Here is a 12,336-nt window from a genome sequence, read left to right on the forward strand (position 1 = left end):
TTTCCATCCTAAAAATAAATATTATTTAAAATTATTTTTTTCTCACGTTACATAGTAATGGTAAGATGCAGTGCTGAGAAAGTCTGTGACAAGGCAGTTTTCAAAACGCATAGATTTACCCAGTTTTGTCCTAAAAACGTATCAGTTTCTCTTTTCTTTATACGGCATGCTTTCTAAAGGACTGAAGACCAAGGCGGACTTTACTTATATGAAAACCTCATAATACATTTGGAATGGAAACAGAGGAGGGTTAATCACAAAGCATTTCAGAGATGCAAAATCTGCCTGTGGCCTCTATTATCTCTTCTAGGTAGGTAAAGCATGTGGAACATGCCCACTTAAGGTCCTATTCCAGAAGAGATTGTGAAAGAAACATTATGAAGTCCAGCGGTGGGAAGTCAGTCAGTATAGCAACATTCCTGTATATTCGGTTACCAAAGTCACGATCCGAAGGTCCTATAAGCAACTATTTTTTTTTCTTATCCCCAATCTTAAGGTCCATTCTTGGCTGCTCTGAGCTTCCGGCGGAAGTATTCGGGGGCAGCGTCATATAGCCAGTCGGCATCCACCACACAGAGGTCCCTCATGTAGCATTTGCTGGTGTGCAGCAGTTCATTATATGCAACGCAGGCTGGTTTGCAGTGGAAAAGGACCGAAGAAGGGTGAATGGCCACTGGCTGATGGGTATCAGTTGTGGCATAGGTGCCATCTGGCTGCAGCTCTGCTGTATACATGAAGAGGCTATAGGCCAGGCAGCGGCGGATAGTCCCAGTATCAGAGCGGGAAGACTCCAAGGGTATCGAAAGCTGGATTTCAAGAACAAAAACATAGCAATTAAGAACCAATCCAGAATTGAAGCTTTGGGATACATCAGAGGCAGGATAACATTCTGGCTTAGTGAATACATTAGGAATTTTCAAGGCATGCTTAGATTTCTCGCAAATGTCTGCCTTCGTGGAAGTGGCAGTCACCAAAAATGGACAAACTGACCAAACTTCTCCAGGAAACCTATCCATCATTCTTATTTTGGTTTTGTTTCTGGGCAGTCAGGTCCTAAACAAGGACCCTCCTCATTATTTTCCAATTGTCTGTGGGGTCTATGGACCTCACAAGCTAATGTTTTCAAACCCTGCCACCCTCTGTCCGCCAAAAAGTGAGGCCAAGAGCTTGTCAGATACCACACTGCTTACATCTGAGTTACACCATTCTTTAGCATTAAATACAAACCTATGAAAGCAAGATAAATCTCTCTTTACATCCAGGCACAATACATTGATAGAAAGTGCTCTGCAATGATCACAACCGGAACAGGTGAAGATTGGAGGACTGTAAGCATCTTAGAGTATCACAGGGGTGTCAAATTCGTGGCTCGCAGGCCAGATGCGTCACGCACTGGCCACACTCACCCCTAGTTTAGGGAAGGGGAAAAAAGTTGCGATACGTCACATGATGATGTGTCATCGCGAGTTTGACACCCCTGGTGTATCACAAACTCTTTTGCATTCTACTCTTCTGCTTTAAAAAGTGTCAGTTAACTGATGGCAATTCTAAATAGTAAATACATTTATATTTGGGCTTTTGCATTATTTTATTTAAAACTTTATGTAGCTACCCATCTTCCAACCAACTCTGGGCAGCTCCCACTCAAGTACCAAGAATTCAGAGAGCAAGTAGTTTTTCTTAGAAATTTCTCCTTTTCTCCCAAAGGTGCTTTTTTCAAGAGGCAACTGGACTTTCATGTTTTTCTTTGAAGACGTTTCACTTCTCATCCAAGAAGCTTCTTCAGCTCTGACTGGATGGTGGGGAATGGAAGGATTGAAAAAAGCACCTTTGGGACAACCATGACCTAGATGACTGAGAATCTCCATAGATATTCTCCTTTTCTCCTTACTTAGCAGTGCTTGCAATAAAGCTAACATGTAACATGAGTCTGTTTCTGTTTCATATAGGAGAGAAGGTTGCTCAAGATGGATGTCACTAGTAACAATAGAAAATTTAGATTTCGGGATTAAGACAAGATCTTGCTTTCCCAGATCCTTCACTCTTGCTATTAGCTAACGCCAAAAGTGATATGACATGCAAATTCACATGATTCATACATATTTATACAGCATTATAAACTTAATAGTCTAATGAAGGTCCATTTGAGCACAAGCATGTAAACTTCCACATGTTCACATGTAAAAAGAATATGAACATAGAAAAATACTCTGCAAATATACAGTATATGAAGGATGTGAATTTGCTTTATCACAGGCCATGTCACTGTTGGCCTTGACTGATAGCAATAATAACGGACCTAGAAAAGCAAGATCTTGTTTTAATCCTGAAATCTACATTTTCTATTGTTCCTAGTGGCCTCCATCTTAAGCAACCTTCTCTCCTATATGAGATAGAAACAGTTAGTGATACTGTCAAATACAAGCCCTAAATTGCTTCAAAACTATTTTATACCTGCTTAGAATGATTTTAGGAAGGATTTAGGTAGGTAGGATAAATTACAATTATCCTTGTTGGGCAGGATTTCTTTAATCAAAATGAATGTTTTACCAAAGAAGTTTTTATTTTGGATACTACTGATATTGGTGAAGGATGCCTTATTTGAACAATGGCAAAGAGATATTTCTAAGTGCATATGGCAAGTAAAAAAAGCCATTAATTTTTTTTTTTGAAATTGTACTGTGTGTTAATGATGAATATCTTATATGTTAAAATTTATAAAATGCCACTGAAATTGAATTTAGAAAGGGAATATATTAAACACTGTATGATTCAATGGGAAAAATTGGTCATAATAGAATGCTTAAGCAGTGTGAAAACATGTGGACCAAAGCAGTGAAATTTTCACCCACCCACTCTAGGTTAAATACTGCAGCACTAATAGGACCTTGATCCAGTTAAAAACAATAAATTTTGATGGACATCTGATTCAACATGAATCACTTTGAAACCTTCCAACATTTACCTTTATACAAATATCCCTTAGTTGAGCTCTAACATCTGAGACCAGCATCATGTTTCGACTGTTCACAAAATTTTCTTTGCACCATTCCTAAAAGAAGCAGAAAAAAAAAAGAAGAACAAAGCAGAGATTATCAGGAACATCAAAAATCAAGTAGCAACTGCTTTGGAATAGGATCTTTTAGAACGCCTCAAATCTCAATCCTCTATACATGAGGCACTGAAAGTCTGAGTCTATTCATTCCCTATACTGGGTTTCCTTATTCAAATCCATCATTCCCTTTCAAGGCACAAATCAACACTGGCCAAATGATCTTTCCCCCTATCAGTAAGACAGGAATACTACATTATGAAGTGGTACTAAACTCCACAATCAAGCAGTCAAGGAAGAATCAAGGAGAAAACCACACCCACATCAACACTGACAAGCTACTATATATAAACACTCCTTCCTAGCATTGAAGATTTTGCACACATAAGATATCTTGGACGTCGGCTTCTGGTTATAAGGTGAGAAAATATTGCACAGTGGACATGCTAAAGATACGGTTTTACTTGTTTTTTTTTACAATATTTATATCCTATTCCAATTCTGACAGATGCTGGGTAGCTAATCAGAGAATAGAACATAAAACTATAATAAAGTTAAAGTAAAGTAATAAAATATCTTATAAGGCAGCAAGAAACAACAAATGGCTGAACGCATGCTTGAACCATGCAAGCAAGTTGAGGCCATCTGTACCAGGTGAGGAGAGAATATTCCAAATACTGGGGCTACCACTAAAAAGGCATGCCATATGGTTCACACAATGAGGGGGGAATCTTTTTGATCTGTCCCCGTCTACACACACACACAAACACAGCCAGCCGAGGGTTAAGAAAGTACTTGGCACGCACACAGGTCATTATCTCAAACTTGGCAATAATATAAGCACCGTCTGCCAAGAGCTTTACTGCAACAGATAACATAAGATTACATAAGTTAGTTTTTGTTCGTCACGGAGTTTTACCAGCCACCACCCTCTCTTATATAGTCTCTGGGGTGTGGTCCAGTGACTCAGTTCTAATCCCTAGCACGCCTCCTTAACTGCTGCAACCGTTTATCACGCCTTCGTTGGCGTGCATCCAGGAACGACGGCTCTCCTTCCTCGCCCTCATCAGAGATACCTGGCTCCTGGCCAATCTCCCCTTCCTTGGCCGGCACTTGAGGCAGTGCCAGAGGGGAGGGGCCTGGAGAGGGAGGCCTGGCTGACTCCTCTCCCTCATGTTCGGAGCTTTCTTCCTCCGATGAGATAGGCTCAGAGGGCGGGGCCACAACACTTTTACAATGTAGTACCTGCCCAAAAGGAACCATTTCAAGTCTTACCCGATTGCCACTGATATTTTTGAAGGCCCGGTAAATGTTGAGCAAAGTGACATGATCCCCTTCGCTGGAGATGAATTTCTTTCGGACGGCCTGGACTTCATCCCGACGGGAAGGAGGGTTGTAGAGGACGCTGTCCACAGAGAGCAGCGAGACAATGGTCAGGATCTCTTCCGTACAGTGGAACCTGGGAGACATTAGGATCGTCTGCCAAAAGACAACAAACACCACACTTGAGCATACCTCTGTTCAGTTTTGAAACTCTGAAGCTCAGCTAGGTGCTCCCACCTGTTGAGTTAACGTACTGCTACATTTTGCTGTTGTTTTTAATTGTTGTGAGCTGCCCATATGTGGCCAAAAGCACCACATCATCATTAAAAATGCTTTATTACTATCTAAACCAACCCAGGCAATTGGCTGCTTGAATAAACCAAAATGGACAGGGATCCAAAAAACATATGACAGGCAGCTCAGTTACAAGTGTCTTCATGACTCAAAAAGTGAAAGAACAAAGTATATGCCAGATACTTCAATGTACACTGTATCAAAAACAAAGTTCAAAAACACTTTACTGCAGGACAGGATCATCATCACACTGGTGAGGTAGAAATGCATCTCTTCACTAAAGGAAACAAAGAAATCTCTGTGCTTATTGGGGGTTTATGCCTATAATGCTAACATTATAACTGTTACATCATGCTGGTTTCTAATTACTTCAAGAGAACGTTTACTGAATCAATTATTGAAAGCATACATTACAATAAGGATCAGCAAGGATAAAAAATATCCATTGTTTTTGTGAATTCTTCTGTTGCTGAAGGGTGGGGAGGATTTACAGGGAAATAACACATAATTTAGCCTCCCTCCAAAATACTTGGCTGAAGTTTGTGTTTCAATCTGGTGCATAAATTTTGAAATGAGATAAAGTCTGTTGGTTCCTCTATTGGATTCTATTCAAAGTTACTCCCATAGGAATCTTACATCTGGTTTAACTTGTCTCTTTCAAATTATGTTATCTGATATTGTTATAATTGATTATGTTATAATATTATCAAATTATTATGTTATTCAGGGACTGTTATTCCTCTTCGGAGACTAACATATTTATATTCAGTTTCAGAAGCAGAAAAGGATAGGCACAATTTTATATCAGCATGAAATAGGCAAGAATGGAAAGATGGACCCAACTTTTTACCAGCAAAAATATCACATATCTATGTGCCTCAGCACATTTAGAAATTGAGCCAAACAACACATAGTGAAAAAGAAAAGAGCAAAGTGTGAATTCAACTGTGTTTTCATGCATTTTCAGTGTTGTGCGTTTTATGATGACTCCTATAGGGTTGGTATCAGGGGTGAAATTCAGAAGGTTCTGACAGGTTCTGGAGAACCAGTACCGGAAATTTTGAGTAGTTCGGAGAACTGGCAAATACCACCTCTGGCTGGCCCCAGACTGGGGTGGGAATGGAGATTTTGCAATATCCCCTGCCACACCCACCAAGCCACACCACGCCCACCAAACCACGCCCACTGAACTGGTAATAAAAAAATTTGAATTTCACTACTGGTTGGTATATATCAAATTTTGGTATATTCCATTTCCCCGCCATCCAGTCAGGGCTAAAGAACTTCTTGGATGAGAAGCGAAACGTCTTCAAAGAAAAACAAGAAAGTCCAGTTGCCTCTGGAAAAAGCACCTTTGGGAGACTTATTCATTTGCACAAGCTGATGGATGAGCTCAAACACCATTCCGCCCCATCCCACCAACATGTTATAAAATGCAATAAAATAAACCATCTATAGAAATGTGATGTTCTCAAGAAATTCAAACCTAGAGAAATGGCTGAATTTCAAAATAAAACTGGAAAAAAAAGGGGGGGCTAATGCACTTTTTCAGAGAAAGAGAAACAAAAGTTGACATGTTACTTTGGAAAATTTGGGCTCGAGAGGAAATGCAGCCATCTTCTTTCCCAATGGCGTGAGGAACAGCTGGTCTTCTTTCTTTTCCACTGCACCCAGGAGAGCCAGTTGCTCGATGGCGGCCTGAAGTGCCTCTGTCAAGGCAAACAAAGATGAAGTTCACATGACTGATCTTTCCTATGCAACAAACCTCCAGAGTCCCAGCAAGAACTAAGATAGTGTCAACAACTGTTGTGAAGGATCACCAGAATTCTTTAGCTGTACTTTGTACAGGAAAACCATGGGATTTATCTGTTGGGCCTTGTGGCCTTCTGAGACATTCCTTTAAGCTGAAAGTTGGTATGTGAAAAAATGTTGGATGAAATTGCTGAGAAAACTCCACTCAACCACAAAAATCACTGTCTTTTGGGCCATTCTTTCTCTACATAGCTTGTCTCAAAAGGTTATTACGAGAATAAAATGATAGGCAGCCTCATGTATATCATTTTCAGCACCTTTTGGAAAGGTGGGATATAAACGCAATAATTAAATAAATAACCTGGGACCTTGCATATGTGCTGGCCAGGTCAGCTAGGGATCTGGAGCCAGGAGTGCAGTAGAAGCCACAATGATGTCAAAAAGAACACTCTGGTAGAAACTGTAACTAAGTAAAATATATTTGGATATGATGAATTATAGATATATGATATGATATGGTCAATACTCTATTTCAAAAAATATGTGGGTGTGTATGGGGGGGGGAACCAATAAAACTTGTCAAAAAAAAAAGCCACAATGATGTCATAAGTCATGGTGTCATTGCATGAAGTATGCAATTTATCAGTAACGCAACAATATCATGATGCATTTGATGTCACTTACTACTCTTCCCTCAATTGTGGACACCTATGGATCTGGAGTCATGGAATCCATGTCACCCAAAGACTTTACACCTTTTCCCAATATCTCCATGTAAAATGGAGGCAACCTGGGTCCTCTTTTGCTGTATGCTGTTTTTTGAGCCCTGTTTTGCAGACTGAGGAGGCCCCTGCCACCATGATTACCAAAAAGTGGCAAGACAGTTTGCCATAGCAATGAAAGAAGAAACACTAAAACAGCAGTATAAACCAGTGGTGGGATTCAGCTGGTTCGGGCCAGCTCAAGTGAACCGGTAGTTAAATTGCTGGCTGGCTCTGCCCCACCCTTTCCCGGAGTCCCCACGTGCCAGATTTTGGCTCCCAGGTAAGTGCACAGAGGCCTCCTAGGCCCAAAATGGGGCGTGGGTGATGGTGGTGTGCGGCGCGTCCCCACCACGGCTCGTTTTTGCTCCCAGGAGGCTTCAGGAAGGCAACCTAGGCCCAAAACAGGGCATGGGGGGGCAGTGCTCCCCCCGTGGCCGGTTTTCGCTCCCAGGAGGCTAAAGGGATGCCTCCTAGGCCCAAAACAGAGCGCAGGGGGGGGGGAGCACATCTATCCTCCCCCCCGTGGCCCATTTTTGCTCCCAGGGGGGCGAGTGCTGCCTGTCACACCCCCTGGCCACGCCCACCATGGCTACACTCACCCATCTGGTCATTAGGGCAGACAACCGGTTGTTAAATTATTTGAATCCCACTACTGGTATAAACTCTAAAGCAGTCTTAGCAGAAATGAAAATCCTCCCTCCTAATAAATATTCAACTACCACCTCCAAAAAAATGTGTGTGTGTGAGAAAGAGAGAGAGAAACTTAAGTTGTTTCTAGGAATATATGGCCTTATCCACCAAGTACTGTTACCTCACTCATTTATATCCTTAACCCCCAAATCGGCCTACCTTTAACATAAAGGAGTCTATGGATATGGAAAATCATAAACCCGAGATCCTAAAAGGCTTTCAAAAAATCACTCTGAGCTAAATAGACAAATGTTAACTTGTTGTAGGCAGCTTCCATAGTTCCTTTGAATGATAAGTTTCCTGTTTTCATTCAAGAAATAGGGATGTGTAAAAATTACAATATCTACTCCTTTGCGTATCATATTTGTGATTTTTCAAAAAGGGTTTTCAAAAATATACTCTCCTGCTTTTTCAGATGCTCACATAATATAGAAATAATAGATCTAAAGCTGTAAGAGTTCCATGCTTTAATCCACAGTCAGCGTATCTTATTTTGGCTCCAATTTTAACAGCAGTGAGAGCCTTTATCCAGTTGCAACATAGCTGAGGTTTATTTACCTGGGGATGGCTTTGACACAAAGTCAAAAGTAAGGACGTTTGGGATTCTCAGAGCCAACAGATGGAGCACCACACTGGCCAAGTTACACCTGCAGAAACAAAGAGAGTTTCAAATTTTTTGAATTCTATCAACTCAAGGCAAGACACAATATATGAATAAAGAAATAATTCATCTAGCTTGCAAAAAATGGCTACCGCATCTTTCTTCAGCTGGAGTGCCCTCCAGATGTGTGGTTTTCAACATTCAGAATATCTTAGCCAGCATGGCTGTTTTGGGGAATTCTGGGATTCGAGATTTGGTGGGCTCTCCTAGGTATAAAAGAATGCACTGTGGTTTATCTTTCACATTCTCATCTCTCTACAGAAAATATAGCTCAAAATCGGAAACAAGAATGTAATGCTGTAAAAGACACAAAGGATTGGGGTTGGATTTAGACAAATTCACATGGGATTAAATGGTTTTCTAGGATGCCCAGGTTCTGAGTCATGCAGAAGAGCAAAGTTTGAAACCAGCATGTTTATTCTTAAAACAGCAGAGGAATGACTGAACAACAAATAATATCAAGGATAAAGGACACATTTTTTGAAGCTTCACTCTCAAGAAATCTAACTTGTTTCATTATCCACAGCCCATCTCTAATCCCAGATGAGCTTTTTCAAAAGGCAATTGGGTTTTGTTTTTCCTTGAAGACCATTTTGCTTCTCATCCAAGAAACTTCTTCAGTTCTGACTGAATGGTGGAGGATGGAAGGAGTATAAATTCTCTATGGAGATTCTTAAATCATCACGACCTGGATGACTGAGACTCCCCATAGACAGCCCACCCTATGTATTGATATGGTGCCTATGGAGCAGGGGTCTCCAACCTTGACAACTTTAAGACTTGTGGACTTCAACAAGTCTTAAAGTTGCCAAGATTGGAGACCTCTGCTATGGAGGACTGCCATTCTGGAAGCTTGCAATGAGTCTTTCCCACACGATACTTCACCTTTGGATCTCTGGGACTGTCATCTTATCAAATTTCTCAAACTCATCTTCTGTGTAGAGGCGGTAACAACATCCGCTATCTTCTCTCCCAGCTCGACCAGCCCTTTGCCAGGCCTGGGCCTTTGAGATCCGCTGCACTGCCAAGACCTCCAGGCCACTCTCTAGGAAAGGCAAGAAAATCAAAGTTTTTCCTTTTTGAAATGGAATTTCCTGTTGGGAGACCTTCTCTGCTATAACTCCTGCCCTTTGGAACATTCTCCCTTCATAACTGATCATGATCCCAACCCTGTTGATTTTTGCAAGACTGGCTTTGTGAAGATGACTTAAACAAAGTATGTAAATTAAGTAACAGTATGTAGACTATATTGTTTCCTGGCTGTATTGATATTATGATGACAATTTGTCATCAACTGCCATATATCTTTCTTTTCATATTATACTGGGTTTTGTTAGGCTATGGTTTGAGCTTAACAAGTTGTCCAGGCAATATATGTGTTTTGTGACTTTAATATGAATATGTATTGTGTGACTTTAAAGTTTTCCTGCTGATTCATTGTAATGCTGAGTCATGCTGTAATTAGTTGTGAACGTATTTAAGAAAGGTACTGTAACGTATTCAGTTGATGATAAGCTACCATTGTGTGTGGAGTTGCAACCATTGTGCTATCATCAGTTGGATGGATCTGCTACCATCGTGGTTTATTACCAGAGTGAGTTTGTTATTCTAACCAACTACTGTTTGTGTGGTAAGAAGATTTTGTATCACTGGACTGATTTAACTCGCAAAGACTTGGATTTGTTTAAAGACTATGAGATTGTTTTTCACCATAAAGTAAACTTTTGATAAACCAGTTTGCACATCTCTTATTCATTGCTCTCAGCAACATTTCTCTGTGCTCTACACTCTGCTGGTTGGTAACACAACAACAATATCTTTAACAGGTTTTTAATTGAGTTTTATGATTGTTCACTGATCAGGGCCACTTGCTTGAGATCGGCAGCTACAGAAAACAAATCTCCCCAAAATAAGTGAGATACCCCTCCAAAAAAACCATAGGCAGAACTAGGATTATAAATAAAATTCAATTTAAACATTTGAATACATTTAATATTCTTTCTAAATATTTTCTCTTCTCTCACCTTAAAAATTACATGGGTATGATACCCCAAAATATGGGTAGCCACTTGCAGCCTTTAAGACCTGAGATTCTGCACCCAGAACTTATTAAATGGCTATCTATATTTTCATGAGATTTGCTAGATACTAATAGCTTAATGTAGCCTTGGTTTTCAAAATAGTTTCAGCTGGTGCTGATACTCACCAACTCAATTCCATTATTCTCATTTTAAAGCAGAGAATGGGAGATAAAATTATTTGTTTAAAGCTCAAGGTTAACTCAGCCTTCCATCCTTCTGAGGTAAAATGAGAGCCCAGATTGTTGGGGGCAATATGCAGATAAGGCTTCTACACTGTAAAGCACTACAGGGAGGTCAGGGGTGGGCTTCAAAAATTTTAGCAAGGGGTTCTCTGCCTGGTTGCTGGGTGGGCATGGCCATGGTGGGCGTGGCTTAGTCGACCTCCTGCACCATGGCAGGGGGGAACGTTTTTGCTCTCCCCGGGCTCCAGAAGCTTTCCTTGAGCTTCCAGGAGGGTGAAAACGGCCTCCCCAGGCTCTGGAGGCCGAAAACGGGCCCATGTCTGGCCTTCCCAAACTTCCGGTAGGCCTCTTTTTCACCTTTCCCGAGCCTCTGTGTGCACCCTGCACTTACCTGTATCCAAAATGGGCCGCGTGGGGACTCCTGGGAGGGGAGGGGCAGGCGGGGCCAGTCAGGAGTGGGGTTTGGAAGTTCTCCGAACTGCACAGAATCTTAGCTAGAGGTTCTCCCAAAACCCTGCGAACGCCCAGCAGCCCACCCCTGGGGGCAGTATATAAGCCTAAATGCTATTGCTATTACCTATAACAATGCCAGGGACCATCACCCGAGCCACACCCCCTCAGAAATCTCTGTGCAAGGCCAAGTACTACATATACATACGAGGCGTATATTTCTTTGCTTTGACCATCCCTGTGTCCACAACGTATTTTATGCCGGCAATGGTGATGGAGGTCTCTGCAATGTTGGTGGAAAGAATCACTTTGCGATAACCCTGACAGAAAGAGGACATTTCTCAGTTGTTGTTTTTTTTAGCTTTTCTACAATGTTCATTAAATATTGGAAAGAATCAGCAAGTCTCCCAGTTTTGGGTATAAGGTTGTAGGCAGTGGTGGGCTGCTACCGGTTCGGACCAGTTCGAGTGAACCGGTAGTTCTGATGATCAGCTGGCCCTGCCCACCCGCCCCTGCCCTATCCTGTCCTATATTTCCTTCTTTCTGGCTCAGCTGATTTCCACGCCTCCGCTGTTCTACTTACCGGGGCTACCTTAAAAGGTAAGCAGCTGAGCTTCAAATTGCTGTATTTTGAACGCTGCACGCAAGCCTGTTAGGCGTGCATGTGTGCAAGCGAAGCCCGCGCTCACAGAACCAGTTGCAGCCCACCACTGGTTGTAGGCACTCCAAAAGGACATTTTCAGTTTTGAAGGCTCAAATATATAATACCCTTACTATAGGAAACTAATGACTTGATTTCAAATAATACTTTTTCCCATAAGTACTTGCCAGGTGATTACCTTATCCCACCCACCCCGGAAGTTACACAAGTGGCTACCAAAAAAAGGGCCTTAGCCATGAGCATCACTTGTGGAAATCTTTCCAAGGGGACCCACAGACCCTCATGTGTCTTTTCTAATATCAAAACATATCTACTTTGCCTGGATATTTTCTAGTTAGAATATTTCTAAGTAAGGCATTCATACTTTTCCATGCTGCTTAAGGTATTTCATTGCTTTGTTTTATTGTTTTTAATATTTTAAATCGT

General features: G+C 41.4%; 1 protein-coding gene across 1 annotated transcript in view; it reads right to left on the minus strand.

The window, feature by feature from the left end:
* DHX33 (DEAH-box helicase 33) overlaps positions 1-12,336 on the minus strand; it is a 22,653-nt gene continuing 10,317 nt past the window's right edge. Inside the window, exons 6-12 of the mRNA XM_034420901.3 lie at positions 11,458-11,569; positions 9,422-9,581; positions 8,434-8,522; positions 6,251-6,378; positions 4,328-4,531; positions 2,966-3,052; positions 1-806 (exon numbers count right to left, since the gene is read on the minus strand). Coding sequence (XP_034276792.1) covers positions 492-806; positions 2,966-3,052; positions 4,328-4,531; positions 6,251-6,378; positions 8,434-8,522; positions 9,422-9,581; positions 11,458-11,569 — 1,095 coding nt within the window. The 3' untranslated portion in view covers positions 1-491. The remainder of the gene's footprint in view (positions 807-2,965; positions 3,053-4,327; positions 4,532-6,250; positions 6,379-8,433; positions 8,523-9,421; positions 9,582-11,457; positions 11,570-12,336) is intronic.

The sequence above is a fragment of the Pantherophis guttatus genome, chromosome 1 (genome assembly GCF_059756535.1).
Source record: "Pantherophis guttatus breed Tessera chromosome 1, ASM5975653v1, whole genome shotgun sequence".
Lineage (NCBI taxonomy): Eukaryota > Metazoa > Chordata > Lepidosauria > Squamata > Colubridae > Pantherophis > Pantherophis guttatus.